This window comes from Papaver somniferum, chromosome 5 (genome assembly GCF_003573695.1).
Source record: "Papaver somniferum cultivar HN1 chromosome 5, ASM357369v1, whole genome shotgun sequence".
NCBI classification, from domain to species: Eukaryota; Viridiplantae; Streptophyta; class Magnoliopsida; order Ranunculales; family Papaveraceae; genus Papaver; species Papaver somniferum.
The window spans coordinates 72,287,555-72,305,631 of NC_039362.1; the positions used below are offsets into that span (position 1 = coordinate 72,287,555).

The 18,077-nt window shown below is 35.7% G+C and overlaps 1 protein-coding gene across 1 annotated transcript; it reads right to left on the bottom strand.

The window, feature by feature from the left end:
* Positions 1–372: 372 nt before the first annotated feature.
* Positions 373–4,297, bottom strand: LOC113281890 (transcription factor bHLH49-like). Its single transcript, XM_026530793.1, has 9 exons — positions 3,860–4,297; positions 2,549–3,509; positions 2,217–2,447; positions 2,065–2,130; positions 1,895–1,963; positions 1,239–1,310; positions 960–1,157; positions 743–830; positions 373–661 (listed from the first exon to the last, which is right to left on the bottom strand). Exons 2-9 carry the CDS (start codon positions 3,413–3,415, stop codon positions 621–623), a joined length of 1,632 nt encoding a protein of 543 aa, XP_026386578.1. The 5' UTR covers positions 3,416–3,509; positions 3,860–4,297; the 3' UTR covers positions 373–620.
* Between the last annotated feature and the right edge of the window lie 13,780 nt (positions 4,298–18,077).

An 18,077-nucleotide genomic window follows, 5' to 3' on the forward strand; every position in this document is an offset into this window, starting at 1 on the left:
GGCATAAGTTCTCTCATCATCATGATCTACATCAATGAACCGTATATGCCCCATGACTGCGAGTTTGCTGAGGTCGGCACACAAAATGCTTTTTTGTTTTTTTTACTGAGTTTCAAATTTCAACCTAAGTAGCAAATACGGTAGTTGTAACCCTAGTTCTCAGGCTGTTGGATCGGGTAATGTACCAAACCATTTTTTTATGGGTGTGTTTCTTGGAGATCTTGGAAGCCTCCTAGAGTCATGGCCCATTTTAAACTGAACTGGTTGCTGCAAAGAAGAAAGAAAAAAAAACTCCTTTCAATCCCACTTTCCATCATTGCACCCTAGATCATAGCAATAACAAGTTTCAGAAACTTTTGCTTTTTTCCTCAGTAAAGCTTGGAGAGATCTTTATACATCAATTATAACAAAGAGCGCCCTATAACAAAATAAGTGCTTACAGTACAACTTCATAGATAGTTCCTTTTCTTTATCCATATGAAGTGTGTATATATATAAGACTGGAAAACAAAAACAAATGTAGCTGTGTTAATATACTTGAGAGACCTTGAGGGAGAATTTCATATCTACCCTGTTTTTGACTGTACACCAACTATTAAGACTTGGGACAGCAGCTTTAGTCATAGCTCAACTTTCATATGACCAGGAGGTAGAGAAGCAGCTGAAAATGCAATATATGAATAATGTAAGTTATATTTAAAGAAGTCATTATATGGTAGATGAGACAAGGAAAGAGCAGTACCATTCAAGTCTTGACCGTTAAACGGACCATTGGGATCAAAGCTCATTTGAATGACGTTGTTAAGTTCATCATCCCACGGATTGGGCATCTACACATAATTCATTAAGATGTAAATTCTGAATTTCTTTCCTAGGACGTGTATTTTCTAACTTAGTCTGATATTTCTTTCTTGCCTGGGTGAGAGAGTGAGAAAGTTGCTGTAGAGTCAGAATAATACCTGAGGATTAGGTTCTTTGTATCCTGCATTCATGGCCATTAATTGAGAATTGATGGTTCTCCTGAGTGCATCTGAGGGATTTCCCATGCCAGGCATTCCTGATTGAATTAATCCTGGTTGGGACGGATGAAGCTGAGCCATAATCATATCTTGTGGAAACCCCATGGAAGATGATGGACCACCTCGTGATTGAAGAATCTATGACGACAAAAAGAAGATATTAGTTAAAACAGATGCAGACTAAGTTATAAGAAGTTGTACATTTGTAATTTCACTTACATCTTTCGCAAGAAGACTTTCAAGATTGAGGTCGAGTCGTGGATTTACAGCTGAAAGCTTCATTGACAAAAACTACAAAGCAAAAATAAAAGATTTTATACATCTGGCCATGACTTTTGACAAGGCAAAATGCATAGCACGGCATCTTAAAAATCATAGGCGCCTACCAAATTCTAAAAAATCACAAGTATTTCCTCGTGTATGGAAAGGGGAACATGTTTGATATATTTGATATGAAAAGGTTTATTATTCTTCAAAGTAACAATTCCAAGAAATTCAAGCTCCAGTCCATAATCTTTAGAATCCTGTAAATTGAATACTATGGTTGACAATTTACAGATTTTGTCACAAGTTAATGATTCATAAACTTTATGATATTGGATGGGTATACGTTTCCTATGGTTGTCATATGCAAATTCATACATCTGTTAATGACCTTGTATGTTTTTCAAGTCATAGTTGTTATTAGTTTCCTACCCAAAATTCTTTGTATGGAAAGACAATTCAAGATAAGTAGTATTACATTATCACAGTATCACAGATTCATTATATTCATTAAATGTAGCAAACAACAACTTTTAACATTAGATGAGATAATTGGTAACGATGAAATAATAATGAGACACTTCCAAGGGTTACAGATTCTACTACCATACCTCAACCTGGCGTTGCAACGACTGTACATAGTTAATGATCTCATCGAGCATGACAGCCTTGCCAGTAACCTATATAATACCAAGAAACTCTCTCGATAAGTACTACAATTGCACATAAATCTGATGGAAAAATCAATTATCTGTACTTATAATTGAGTTCAAACACATACCTTATTACAACCAGGCACAAGGTCTTGAAGAAACTTCATCCTTTCGCTGATTTTTTCTCGTCTTACCTACAGATGGGGAAAATCAAGTTAACCAAATATACTTGGAACACATATTACTAACCAACTCAAAACTTTCTATAGAAATTTCTTACTCTCTCGGCAAGACTATGGCTATTGGTTGCCTGGCCCCTTCGCGCTCTAACATGGATATAATCTTCTTTAGGTGCATCTGAAGTTTGAGAATTATCTTTGTCTTTACCATGTTTATTACCTTTAGCAGAGGGACTAGGATTTTGATCATCCTTCTGTTTTGAGTCAGAATCCTCATTTGCAGCCTCGCCTGTTACTTGTACAGGACTTTTACCTTGGTCAGGCTCAGAAACCTGCATCCAAAAAGTTATGTTAACATTAAAATATGGAACGAAAGAACTTCTCGAATCAGAAACGCGTGCATAGAATCATAACACAGGATTTCCATTATCACCTGACCACCTCGTCTCCTTTTCTTTGGGGCAAGTCCCTTGGAAGATGAAGGTTCCCTCCCGGCACTCTCCAACATTGATTGATCCTCTCGGCCAGCACCACCAGCACTTCCACTACAATTGGCATCATCTGATTCATTACCAGAATTACCAACTCCTTTTGTTTCATCAGGTGTTCTCAAAAAATTCCCCTTTTTGACATCACTTTTCATTGGACTCCCATCTGTAGTGCCCCTATTGACAGAAACTGAAACATCTTTAGCAAGCTCAGCACTGTTTGCTTCATTCATCTGAGATTGGCTACCCGGTATGTGTTTCAACCCATTAAAGAGAACATCTGAAGAACCTTGAATTGCTCCTCCATTCTTAGAGTAAGGACTCAAATTCTCTGGCACGTTAAACGGATTCAACATATCACTAAAACTTCCACCATTGAAGCATGAATACCTTGCAGCTCTTTCAATGAACCCTGAATCAGCTGGGAACTGAGATAAGCTCTGATGTAGCATCCCAGTGCTTGGCGGCAAGTAAATACCCTGTTTAGTAACAGAATTCAGTGGATTCCAACCTAAGTTACCCATAACTGCCCCAGAAGAACCATGATCACCTAAGCTTAAGTTGTGTGATGAACTGGGATGACCCCAAAGAGCACCTGTAAATGAGTCCATCATTGAACCAGAGGAACAAGCTGAAGAACCACCCATCATTAGATCTCCCTTTTCCATTGAATCACTAGTAGAAGCTAAACCCAAAGGCTGATTTCCATGATTGAATTGCCAATTGGAAGGCAGCATATTAGGAGACTGGTAATTCAAAGGATCCCCACTTCTTTTTTCTAACCCAAATTTATCTTTCTCACTCAAATCCATATTGCCTTCAACAACAAAAGCAGCAAGATATAAAGGTATCTTTCTCTTCTACCTAAACTGTCTTTGAGTAAATGGAATATTTGAGTTTCAACTTCTGAAAAAAAAAAAGGAATATAACCAGCCAGAGAGTACTTGGTAATGTTGATTGAATATTATCAAGATTTTGACCAAATCTAATGCAGAAATCACTGGTATTTCAAACTGACACTATGCCAAAACAAATCTATCACCAATTTGGATACTGAGAAAACAATTTGCAACAGAAGCCACTTTCAGAAAACAAACAACAAGATCAAAACAAGTACTTAGACTGATTGATATGTACTCCCAAAAGATCACAATGAAGTGGAGTCCAAAAAAACAATTCCAAAGAAAAAATGTAAAGTTTTAGGCAGTCAAAAAAGAAAACAAAGAACATTGATTTCAGGGAAGGAAAAAACTCACCATTCAAAACAACACAGCAGTAAAAACCGTAGTCAGAGAGTGCCCAGAGAGTTCTGATACAAAACAATTCCACGCTTCGCAACAAGTAAAAAAAAAAGTTGTAGAAAGAGAAAGATACCACCAATTCCACACTTAAGATTCTCTGCTACTTTTCCCAATTCTGTCTTCCATTAAAGGCTTTTTACTGAAACTTTGTTGAATTTCGGTTTATATTCAACCCTGTCTCTTTTTATCACTCAGACATTACTAAATTCTGTCATGCATCAAACAAAAAAAAATTAAACAAAACTGATGTAGAGAGATCAGAATTCCAAATATTTGGCAGAGAAAGTGCGAAGTGAGGAAGAGAAGTTAATGGCCAATTGAGTTGTTTCTTGTTTGATTTTCAACTTCTTCTTAGTTTTCTTAGAAAGAGAAAGTACTAGTAGTAAAGAGAGTGAATTAATGGCATAGGCACTGCATTTATACTCACGCCTGCATTTGTAACAGAGCCATTGAATGATTAACCACCGTCACTGCTACTGTTAAAAATAATAAAAATAAAATTATTTAGTTTATACAAAAAACACACTCAACTTTTCTTATTCAGTTTTTTTTTTTCCTTGAATAATTAAAAATAATTATTTAACGGTGTTGCTATTCACAGCTCTAAAACACCATTCTACTCACCGCTCAACAACATTTAAGCCCTACATCTTTCAAATGGTGAACCCTTTTACTTAATTGTGGGTCCTGGCTGAATATCTCTGAACCACTACTCTTGTGACACCTAGCATTGAGTGGTGAATAAAGCTGTAAGAGGAGAGCTGAATATCATTTTCCATTATTTAATTTAAAATTATATATCATTATTATTAGCTTGAGCTATCACCTGACATTGCCAACTCTACGAAGATTTCTTTTTTCTTTTCTTTTAGATGTCTCCTTCTTTAAAATTCTTGGGAACTGGTTTTAAAAAATCTTTATGAGTGAGGTGAGGGGGGTTTGTTTGGTCAAGAATCTTAAGATCTATTCTAGTTGAATATCTAGGAAAAAGAGAGAGATTTTGAACTACTTTTTGTACTAGTAAGTAGATTTTGTAAGGTCCAGGGGCAGGGACCTCATTTACGTGTGAATCCAACATCTCTTATGTAATGGCAACAGATCTTAAAATCTGGACTGCAGAGATCATATCTCAATTCTCAACTCATTTAGATGCTCAAAAATAATTCACATTACCGACCTATGCCTGGATCCTGTAATAAGCTCTTCTTATAATTGCGAGTTTGATACACGCCACCACATTTTTAAGCAAGGAATTAACAGAAAAGAAGCTGTAATTTATCATGTTTAATGTGTGGTTAGGAAGCTATATAAATCAGGAGACTGGAGAAAGGGAAAGCTGCCCATTAACATAGGAAGGAAGGAAAACATCCCACTTCCCAATCAAAGTGTAGTGAGCAAATTGCACATAAAGAACGGACACCTAATAACTAGCTACGTTTTTGTACAAGGGGAAATTAGGGGGAGACCCAAAAAAAATAATATTTTCGTTCTCAGGCCCACAATTAATTTTGTATACCGTGACACCCATAATTATATGAAATTATTATATGAATCAATACATAACTGGTTATGCATACTATTTTTTCAGGCATAACTCGTTATGCATACTATCTTTTTCAAGGGTATAATTGGCAGTGCAACTTGGACATAACATATCTAAAAATCCGCGCCTTAGAATTTTACAAATTTTATATCGTTGGAAATCTTTTTAAAAGAGCTACGCAACGAGTACAAACAAGAATATCAAATTTTTGTTTTTAACGAAAAAATCGGAGGTGATCCTCATTTTAGGGATTTTTTTTGAAAACTTGATACTTAACCATTATGCAGTCACCAAAAACGATGCATAACACATTCTGCAGACGCATAACTAATTATGCAACCATTTTTCGACTGCATAACAAGTTATGTATTTGCATAACAAAGTTATACATCTATAACAAGTTATGTAACCATTGTTTTGGTTGATTTTAGCCGTACGTATAAAAAATTGATGCATAATGCAGTATGCATCCATATTTACGGATGCATATCAGGTTATGCATCTATTTTCTCGATGCATTATGTAGCCATATTTTCGGACGCATAACAGGTTATGCAGGTTTTCTGACTGCATAACAAGTTATGCAACAAATTTTGTAGATGCATAACAGGTTATGCATCCATTTTCACGAATGCATAACATGTTATGCAGACAGTTTCTCGACTGAATGACATGTTATGCAGTCATAACCACATCATCATCTTCTTTCATGTTTCATTAACTCCCACGCAAACCATTATCTTTCAGTTATTTGGGGGCTCTTGGTCAAAATCATGTATTTACACCATCATCTTCTTTCATGTATTTACACCATCATCTGCAATTAAACCTTCTTCACCACTCATCCAGTATTGCTTACTCCAACTCAATTCACGGCTGAGAGTTTCATAAAAATATGAAATTCATTTCAAAATCTTCATTAAAACACAAGTTTTATTGGGAACCCTTGCTTGTCACACCCTCCCATAATCTTAAAAACATATCCTTTGAATTCCTGTTGGGAAAAAATAAAAATTAAAAAATGCATTTGGGAACTAAGATGCAAACTTAAAAGTAGTTCAGCAACATTTGAACAGTAATACATACGTCACCAAGAGCATCTCCACTAACTTCCGGAGACACCCTCTTGTCGTAGAATGCACACCTACACACAATCAAACGACATTAAGCATAAGCAAAGGCAATATCAAATGACACTAGCACATGGGAGAACCAAATGCAGTTAAGAGTTAGCATCACCAACAACTAAAATAAAACACTATCATGAATTAAGATGTAATCTCCACATTTATCACATATCACATCCAAAACGAAGGACTATTTCATATTCCTGAGGTTTGAAGCTACAGATTAAAACAACTTGAATCAGCATATTCAAAATTTGAACAAATTTTTATCCATACAAACTACAGAAAGGTATCCTATACAAAGTACCAAAATCAACCGGGGATTTTTCCTCCTCCAGATGGAAGAAGATAACAATAACAAAAATCTAATAATCCTAAAAACTAAACAATCCAGATTAGTCATTCCAAACCCAAGATCATATATATTCAAATCCAACTACAAAATGGTAATCCCATATAAAATTAATAAATACCAAAATCAACTGGGGATTTCCTCCTTGAGATGAAGAAGAAGATAATAAGAAAAGTCCAGATGATACTAAAAACAACGACCTAATCATCTTTCAAAATAAACAGTCGAATTAGTCATTCCAAATTCTAGATTATAGATATTCAAATGCAACTACTGAATAAACAATCATTATAGTGAGAAAACAGTGTAGAACTTACCGTTTTTGGTCATCATCGATTTCCAACTTTTTTTGACAACCGGTTGTTGGACTTTTGTTATCACAGTAGAGAAGAAGAAGAACGCCAACAATTCACTATGTTCTTCCTTCTTCTTCTCGGCTTCAGGGAGAGGTCTTGATTTATGGTGAATACCCATCGAATCCATGGCCGGCGGTTAGGCAAATAGTGCAACATCTCACGATTGGAACCAGAGAATCAATTCACAGTCGAGAAGAAGAAAAACAATTTCGGAAATTATGGGTGTGACGGAAATTTTAACCCAGAAAATGGGTGCGCGCCTGAACTTTTATGAGCGTGGGTTTCTTAGTGTAAAATATTTGAGAAATGGGTGTGGTAGTAGTTTTCACTTTGTACAATTGTCCAATACGGAAATCCATGACCTATTGTTGGACCAACCAACCTAGCTACTGCTTTTCTCCTTTGGTGGTAAGGTTTTTCATTTACGCTTTATCGACTCCATGGAGTTATCAAGAAGCAAGGCTGCTAATGGGGAAGTGGGGTTGTACCACGCCAAGTCAAAACTTATTTCGTCATATATAAAAACTTGTTTTGTTTTATCTTGATTATGGTACCCCACTTAATCTGATACCCTTATTAGAAATCTTGTCAAGAAGAGGGGACTTTGAAGTCATTATATGAGCGTGTGTCTAGGATACTCGATGTTTTAGGGGCTTGGTTAGGCGATGTCCTAGGATTTATGTCAAATGTCCAAATTATCATTTCACTCATTAAACCTAAAAGTTTGTCGCTTTTTACTTCTCTGACCCTAATCAAATCGCACATATAACATTTATATGTGCACATATAACTGCAAGAGTTTATTCCCAAACGTAGATTTAAATACTAATCCACGTATAACATTTATAGCTAGGTTTTTTGTCAATATATTTGGCCTATATTTATATTCGGCTGGGTTATTTTCTATACGACTTGGGCATAGCACATACGTACGGTCAGGTTAAGAAATGATATACCCATCCACAAATGGTTAAGATGAGGTTTTTCCAATTTTACTCAGATATGGGTTTTAAATATGAACCTGGTAGTAAATGAGACCAAAAAGCTTGCAAAATTCATTCTTTTTACGACAATTTGTTTGATGTACCTTTTATGAATTCATCCACCTCAAATTTGTTTTTTAGAATCATTCATAATCGTTCGGTAAGTCAAATCGTGAATTTTCTGTAAAAAAAAAAATCTTATACTTCTTCCCTCCAGTTTTTCTAATCTAATTCTTCTGTCACTAACTGTAAATAAAAAGTATTAATCCAATCTGACAACTAAAACTAAATTAACTAATTGATAGACGCATTTATGTGTCTAATTTGTCCTCAATGTTTCGTATTGTTAGTACTCGTTTTCGTCCTTATTATGGTGTTTTGTGTGTTTGTAGGTATTTTTTTGGAAATAAAAAATATTTTTGGAAATTTCGGCTCGAAAAGCTGTCTGGGGCACCCCCGGAGGACACGTGCTATACAGAGCCCTGATTTGGTTAAGGGGCACCTCAATTACTAAGGGGCACCCCAAAAAGGCAGCTGCTATTCGCACCCCACAGCTGGTTAGGGGAACACCATCTTCTTCATTTGAAACTAAAAATTGGCGGGAAAATGTGGCACCTCTCTGAGAATGTTTCGATCGAAATTTGAAGATGTTCTAGGTGGACTAAAGGGCTGAAACTTCATGGGTAGTTGTGATATGTCATAAAAGAGCTGGTATGGGTGTTTGTTTCGGTCAAATTTGGCTGGAAAATCCGTGACAAGGAATAAGGATAGCTCGTGCATGAGAAGAATAGTTCACGGGTTTTGGAAGATTTATGTGTGTTCTGCTCGTGTATGATGACTCTAGTAACACTCTGGACCGTGAAAAAGATAAATGAGGAGATTTTGCAGCTGTAGAAACACGTGAGAAGCTAAAACAGGGAAGAAAATATTCCCAGAATATTTTTCTTCACTGTCGAGTTTAATGAAAATTTGTGAGAGTTATGGCGTGATATTTTGCTGCTGTTGAGTATATATAGGGTGAGGGGATCATAGAGAAGGGGGACGGAGAGATTGTGAGAGAAAAAGAGCACCACAGAGCGAAAAATCAAATCTGCAGAGCTGCCATTTCCGTTGCTGCAAAACTGAAGAACACGAAGAACGGACCTGCACCAGCAGTCGTTTTTGAACAGTGACAGCAACTCATTCTTTGGGTCGCAGTTTACAGGCAGACTTAAAAACGCAACAGCAACAGTAACGGCTCTTTGTAACGGTTTTTGCAACAGTTATAAGCGTTGAAAACCCGATTTTTATTATAAATCTCCCTTATTCATCATTTGTAACCCTTTGAGCATAAATGAAATCAACTTTTGAGCGTGTTTCCAACATGATGAGAGGCTAATTCTCTCGTAACCAAGGGAATGGATGAAGCTATTCACACATGAACAATGGGTAACTATTTCATTTTCTCTAATATTTAATTATAATTCACTCAATCACTGCTTTTGCAGAGTTCTTAAAAGTTTACATAATTTTCTTCATTAGTTGTGATTCAATTAGATAGGTTATGCTTTGGTTAGATAATCTATGCTTAGGGGATACAATTAACTTTTGAGAATATGTTTGATTATTTGTGGATTAAGAAATAAAGGATTAAAAGGATAATTAGAGTTATGAAATATTTGACATCATTCATGTGCAATAGTGGATTCTAGTGTCTTGGTTATTTTCCAATCACCTGAAATCAATTTTGAGTTAAGTTTTCTATATTTTTAAGTTCTATTAAGTCTAGAATTCATTGCCTTCACAAGCCTCAACGAACTCTTTACTACAACATCATTGAAAATACCATCAAATTTTGGCGTCGCCGACACGGATTTGTGCTTAGGTAGAATTTTTAGGTTTTTTTTATTTCATTTGTTCTTTTTACGTTTCTTTGGGTGTGTCTTTGTATTACAGGTTTGAAGTTGGATACTAAAGATTTGGAATCAAAGCTTAAAGCTAAAAGAGAAGGGAAAAGACAAAGCAAAAAAAAAAAGCGAAAGAAAAAATTAAAAAAAAAGAGAGAGAATTTTTTATTTTTATTTTTTAGAGACCTTCCATTTTTTGTAATTATTATTTTATTTCTTTTATTTCTTTTCTTTTGCACTTTATTTGGACTTTGGACTTGGACAATTATTATTTTTATTTTTTTAAACCCTAAGGACGGGTACATTAAATATAAAACTGTTTGCAGGGAAGGACGACGATTACAATATCGTCTCGGCCCCTCGGGTTCGCACATGACATAGGAGTCGTGGACCGAGTCGACTTTAGCGGTTCTGCGCCCGTCTGGTACGGGAGGTAAGCTTTCGAAACACCCGCAAATCCCTTGTCAGTGGGTTTATTGTATGCCTTAAGGTGAATATATGCTGAGGATTTGAATACGGTTGTTTTAATTTCCTAGTAAAGGGCAAGGCCTGGCCAAATTAAGATAAGGACTCGGATTTCATCACCGTTTCCTTCTTGCCCGCCTTAGGAAAACGAAACCAAACGCGGACCTAAGCTTAAAATTTTGACTAGAACGAGACCTATAGGGTAACGAGCTTAATAGGAAAGTCGTTCGAAAAATATTGGTTACTATTTTGAGCATACTTTGAAGTTCATGATGGTTTCTGTGAGTTGAATGCGTGACTGCGCCGCATTATAATACCGGTGAGACCTTGGGTATCAAAGCTCCTCGCAGCTTCCCTCGTCTCAATTCAACTTACTTAAACTCGGATTAATTCCAGAGAGGTTTGCTCAGATTGTAACGAATTCCTTTTCGAAAGATTAGAAGCTGGTCTAGAAACAATCTTAGTGGAGCCATCATGCTTGTTGTTTGCTAGATTTTATAGGTTTGATTTGGTCGAGTCAGCCTTGTTTGTGATTGTGTAGAATTCCCTTGCAATTAAGAATGTCGAACTGGTATGATAGAAGCCAACACAATGATTATCGACCTGAATTTGAATATGGACATCATCCTTTTTATGACCATGTTGGGAATAGTGGTTGGGAACGCCATCCTTTGGAAGGATATGGGTCATACCCTGGTGAGCCCAATTACTATCCACACATGCATCAGTCTTACGAGCAAGAAGATTATAGTACTAGTTCTTCGTCTCTAGAGGATACAATCAAACTATTAAAAAGTAGTCCTTTTTATGATCCCTCTGTTCCTATTCCTCCTTTAGAAGAGTCCCTCAGGAAGTTAGCTGAGTCGACGCGTAAGTTAGCTGATATGAATAGTATAATTATAGACGAAAGAACAACAATAATGAGTGAACCTTTTTTAGAAGACCACCTCAAGAGGATAGCTGAGACGAATGAAAGAATTGCTCGAAATTACTTGAATTGCCAATATAGTGTATCCAATAATACCCTTGAGAATGAAGATAGTTATTTACATAATCAAGATAACAAGGTTAGAATTGGTAGCACTACTTGTTTTGATGAGGTTCGATCTTTTTCATGTTATTATGATGAGGATAGTGTTGATGGAGAATCATACTTATGTAGGAATAGTGATCAGGAAATGGATACTCCAATTGAGCTTTACAATGATAATATTATTTCTATTTCAAATCCAAATCCAAATCCAAATAATTTTAATAATTATTCACCTATTCAAAAGGACGAGGATTTGGCTAGAGATACCCTCGTTTTAGACGATGTAGTATTTCATGTTTACAAAGCTGATAATGATTTAGAGGAACGAGTTTATTCTGAGAATAATGTTTTAGAGTCTAGCGATTTAGAAACAATAGTCTTAGACGAAGAAGATGAACTCGTAGAGCTTTTAAATATGAGTGAGGATGCATCACCTGAGTATAACCTAACAAAAGCAATTGACCATTTTCAGGATCCCGATGATCTAGAAATTAGGGAAATTGTAGTTAGTCTACCTAGAGACACACAAAACTCTAAGTTTGGGGGTGATTATCATTATCCCTGTGCTTTACCTTTAATTCTTAGAAAGTTCCCTCGTGTAGGGCTTGACATTTGTGCCTCAACCATCGTACAAGATTATCTCCATACACGTTTTCCCGAACCTAATAATGTACAGAAAGAAGTTCAGTCATTAGAAACCCATCCTCTGGTTGATGTGGTTTGCCCAGGCTATGATACTCTTATTGACTTTGTTTTCCCACCAAATAGTTTTCTTCCAAATGTGGGAACGTTTATATTTCAAATGTGTCGAATATTTAGTTGTGAGACTAAACCTAAATGCTTTAGGAAATTAGAATCAACACATTTTCTTAAGAATGACTACTACCCTCACTGTGGTCAATTTTGTAAGTCAAACCTGATTGACTTAGAGGATCCTCAATTATTTAGGTTATTATTATGTGCTTCTAAATTTTTATTTGAGTTTTTACAGAATCTAGGACCTAATATTTCGGATCTCACTTTTGAGGAGTTGCAGCCTAAAGAAATATATTTAGACCCTTTTATAGAACCTGAACCACAATTATATGTAGTTGTCTTAATCAGGAAACTAGGTAAGGGCATGCTAGTCTTGTTTATTTTCTTGGTTTACTGCAGTTTCTTTTGGTCATATCTATTTGCTTTTGAAGACCCACAGTTATTCCGGCTACTGTTATACGGTTCGAGTTGACTAATCCTTTCCTAAGTCTGGCTGAAGACTTTAAACTTAGCACTTCTTGGGAGGTAACCCATGCTCATGCAACATGGTAATATCTTTCCTTAACTCTTTTTCTTCAAGCGGTAACAGTTTCTCCTTGTTCATGCTTTTAATTTTATCTTTAGAACATCGAGGACAATGTTAGATTTAAGTTTGGGGGTGGGGAAGAACTTTTTAGTTGCACTTTTGAAACTTCTAGCGTCACATGGTATCCAGTTAGCTAAGTTTACATATTGTTTCTCACCGAAAAGATAGAAATTGGAATGCTAGGGATAACAACCTTTTGAGACATTAGAGAAAAAGACATTGAGATCCTTGAAATTCGGGAGAGAACTTGTTCCTTTTAGAGGGTAACCGTGATGGACCTAACCATACATGATGGAAAGGCAAGTAGGTCAGGAAATGCTATAAAGACAAAGCAACCTCACAATGAAGTCTTAGTTACTGGATTGCGACTCTCTCTCAGTAGAAACTTATCATCATCAACAAGCGGAGCGACATCAAAATCTATGAAGAAAGTTGAAGACGTTTTAGGTTTAGAAGCAACAATAGAAAAGAATAATTCAAAAATCAAAGCTGAAGTTATAAGAGCAAATGATATAAGTTGTTAGAATCCATGATACCAAGACATCACAAGTTGCGAAGATCCAAGTTTTGAAAGTCCTTCTCTCATGGCCATGTAAATTGTTGTCTTGTAATTTTTGTTTCCAACAAAAAAAAAATATCATCATCGTTACGTTTTGTTCAATAAGGCCAAAGGGAAGTAGAGATTTATAAGTCAAGCAAGAAATCGAAGAGAAGAGTTAATTGTCTATGAGGTTCGATAGTTTATCATCAATAGTTGAAGACCGAAGAAGACGTTGTTTCTACTGAGCACTATGAGAGAGTCGAAAAAAGATACATTTGGTTGCTTTGTTAAGTCCGCTTTCAATCTGGCACAAGATCTTTATAGCACTGGTTTAACTCATCACATGTAATTAGTCCAGCTATGTAGAAGATGTCCCTCTCATCTTTATCTCTCTCCTAATCTTATCCAGTTGTAAAGCAGCGGACGCATCTTACAATGTTTATCTAGCCGTGTAGCGGATATCTCTTTATCTAGCAGTGTTGCGGATGTGTTTCCCCTTTTCTTCAGTCAGCTTTAGAGCTGACACCTTTAATTTCTCTGGCATTCTAGTTACTTGGAGATAGGTTGAGAATATGTATGTCCTCATAGCTCTTTGGATACTTGTGACCAATTAGAAGTAATGGTTTTGTGGGTACACCTCTGGTAAACCCTCCCGAGATTAACTCGGTTTTAAATTTTATTAGTTTTGCTCGAGGACTAGCAAATAATAAGTTTGGGGGTATTTGATAGACGCATTTATTTGTCTAATTTGTCCTCAATGTTTCGTATTGTTAGTACTCGTTTTCGTCCTTATTATGGTGTTTTGTGTGTTTGTAGGTATTTTTTTGGAAATAAATATTTTTGGAAATTTCGGCTCGAAAAGTTGCCCGGGGCACCCCCGGAGGACACGTGCTATACGGAGCCCAGATTTGGTTAAGGGGAACCTCAATTACTAAGGGGCACCCCAAAAAGGCAGCTGCTATTGGCACCCCACAGCTGGTTAGGGGCACACCATATTCTTCATTTGAAACTTAAAAATTGGCGGGAAAAATGTGGCAGCTCTCTGAGAATGTTTCGATCGAAATTTGAAGATGTTCTAGGTGGACTAAAGGGCTGAAACTTCATGGGTAGTTGTGATATGTCATAAAAGAGCTGGTATGGGTGTTTGTTTCTATCAAATTTGCCTGGAAAATCCGTGACAAGGAATAAGGGTATCCCGTGCATGAGAAGAATAGTTCACGGGTTTTGGAAGATTTATGCGTGTTCTGCTCGTGTATGATGACTCTAGCAACATTCTGGACCGTGAAGAAGATAAATGAGGAGATTTCGCAGCTGTAGAAACACATGAGAAGCTAAAATAGGGAAGAAAATATTCCCAGAATATTTTTCTTTACTGTCGAGTTTAATGAAAATTTGTGAGAGTTATGGCGTGATATTTTGCTGTTGTTGAGTATATATAGGGTGAGGGGACGGGGAGATTGGGATAGAAAAAGAGCACCACAGAGCGAAAAATCAAATTTGCAGAGCTGCCATTTCTGCTGCTGCAAAACTGAAGAACACGAAGAACGGACCTGCACCAGCAGTCGTTTTTGAACAGTGACAGCAACTCATTCTGTGGGTCGCAGTTTACAGGCAGACTTAAAAACGCAACAGCAACAGTAAAGGCTCTTTGTAACGGTTTTTGCAACAGTTATAAGTGTTGAAAACCCGATTTTTATTATAATTCTCCCTTATTCATCATTTGTAACCCTTTGAGCATAAATGAAATCAACTTTTGAGCGTGTTTCCAACATGATGAGCGGCTAATTCTCTCATAACCAAGGCAATGGATGAAGCTATTCATACATGAACAATGGGTAACTATTTCATTTTCTCTAATATTTAATTATAATTCACTCAATCACTGTTTTTGCAGAGTTCTTAAAAGTTTACATAATTTTCTTCATTAGTTGTGATTCAATTAGATAGGTTATGCTTTGGTTAGATAATCTATGCTTAGGGGATACAATTAATTTTTGAGAATATATTTGATTATTTGTGGATTAAGAAATAAAGGATTAAAAGGATAATTAGAGTTATGAAATATTTGACATCATTCATGTGTAATAGTGGATTCTAGTGTCTTGGTTATTTTCCAATCACCTGAAATCAATTTTGAGTTAAGTTTTCTATATTTTTAAGTTCTATTAAGTCTAGAATTCATTGCATTCACAAGCCTCAACGAACTCTTTACTACAACATCATTGAAAACACCATCACTAATCCAACCTAACACTAAGTAATCAAGGGTAGTTTAATCATTATGGATATGGGGTTTTTTTTGGATTTATCAATGAGTGACTCTATTCTGTGTTACGTGACAAGCCCTTGTATTGGAATTGAAGGCCCTTATATTAGGTTTCGTTATCAAATATCTAATCAAGCTACAACTTATTCGTCTATATTTAGCCTGGGTCAATAAAGGGAAAGGTTCTTCTTTCTTGATGAGAATTCAGATGACACTCTTGATATGACCGTTCAATCTAATTGATTAGAATAATAAATTAGATTATTTTGCTCCAAATTGATTAAAAAGTTCGAAATTTTTTTTAAGAAAATGGTGAATTTTAAGGTGGACAAAGGTAGTGTTGTGCTATACTGCTAGTGAGTAGTGATAAGATTCTTGAACGGGTATTCTAAAATCTTGATTATATACTGAGTAAAAGTGTGTTCGTGGAGTTTTTTACTTAACAAGAAAAAGTCGAAATCATACGAGGTCTAACCCATCTAATTAGGACACTAAGGGATAAAAACAAATATACGGATACACCTATTATATTGAGTGATACTTACGTGTGACATGTTCTAAGAAAAAAAAACGGTCGGATTTTGAACCACTTTCCGTGTACCGACTTCATAATTCCCCCCCACTCAAGAAACTGAGTTTTCAACCTTCGCTACATGTTTTATTTTTATTTTAAAGGATAATTTTTCGACGTTTATCAAACTTCTTTATAAGTATGCAACTCTTATATTAAAGGTCATCAAACCCATCAAACTACTTGACAGTTTATGATATCATAGTTGATATCTAATGAAACTAACAGATGATATGAATTACCTTGACAAGTAACAATCATCTCATATTGCGTCTTTCAAGATGGATGATATGAATTACATCAATGGGTAACAATTATCTCCTAACAAACACCAAACTTTAGATACTGAAATTCTGCTGAACATAATCCACATTGGTCTAAAGATCATCTCTTCATCTTTATACTATATGGGTCAATCTCTCATGCCAGGGTAATTGGATACCAGCAACCGTGTCGGACAGTCTTCCGCAAGTGTTGCTGCTCAACGATTATATCATCAAACAACTATTATTCAATTTCTTCTATATATATATATATATATATATATATACCCACTTCTACACCGAATTCAACTCATACCTTCTTTCACATGTATCTCAAACAAATATATTCCATTTGGAAACAAATCTATTCAGCGATTTTAATGATTTGTTGAAATATGGTTGGATCATCATCCCGAACGAGAGTTCGTGGTCCCAAATACACAATAACAAAAGATGAAGCAATTTGTAGCAATACATCCACGCTTATCGATCCACTGGGAAGTATTTAGAATTCAGACCTTGATGAAAGATTAAGATTTTATTGAAAGTATTTAATTGTTATTTTACTGCACCAGCTTATGTTTCTAGTGATTTAAATCATTTGAAGAACTGTTATTTAGCTTTGACATTCAATAAAATTTCTCTACCAAACTTGCAGATGCCTTAGGATTTTCAAAGACACCAAGATTGACACTAACGTCTCTCACAAAAAAAATAAAAATAAAGTACACTTATTTCTTTCATGCATTCCTACATGACATCAAAAATTGCATATAAATAGTTAACTAGTTACCGTATTACTAGAGACGCATGGATAGTTAAATTCAACTTGCAAAAAAAAAATGCTTATGATTTTACTCATGCATGGATAGTAATAGAAGTTTCTAGTTGGTCGGCCCACTAGCCGATTTTTCTGCATCCCGACAACCATCATAATAGAAAATAGTAATATTGAAGTCAATTTGTATGATACCAAGAGCGTCCTTGTTGGCACATCCTCTTTATTTTTCATCAGAAACTCCCTCTTCTGAATTTTCTTCAATGATCTCGGGTTTAGTTTCATCATCACCCTTGTCTTTTTTCTCTTTTTTCCTTTTGTGGAAATATCTTGTTCCGTCAAATTTCTCCAAAGGATCTATTAGAAAAGGTTTTTAACTATTCTTTGGTTCTCTATTGTCTGCTAATATGATAACAGTTTCTTCTGATCGTTTATACTGAATTCGCGTTGGTCGTGCACCCGAAAATCAACCTAAGTTGGTCATAACGTGACTCTGATATCACTTGATACAAACACGAACAATAAATGTTAAAAAACAAAATTAGATAAAGCAATAAATGCAAATAACATACTAAATTGGATACTTTAACGGTAATTCTTCTTATTTATTATTAAACTTTGAGTGTAGCGATACAATTACTTTCTTATACTTTTCTTTTTACCTTTC

Excerpts from the sequence above, each read along its gene's own strand:
- LOC113281890 (XM_026530793.1), bottom strand. The coding sequence starts at position 3,415 with ATGGATTTGAGTGAGAAAGATAAATTTGGGTTAGAAAAAAGAAGTGGG. Across the intron at positions 2,131-2,216 it reads GCCATAGTCTTGCCGAGAGA|GTAAGACGAGAAAAAATCAG; the intron begins GTAAGAAATTTC and ends CCCCATCTGTAG. Across the intron at positions 1,158-1,238 it reads AAAGTCTTCTTGCGAAAGAT|ATTCTTCAATCACGAGGTGG; the intron begins GTAAGTGAAATT and ends TTGTCGTCATAG.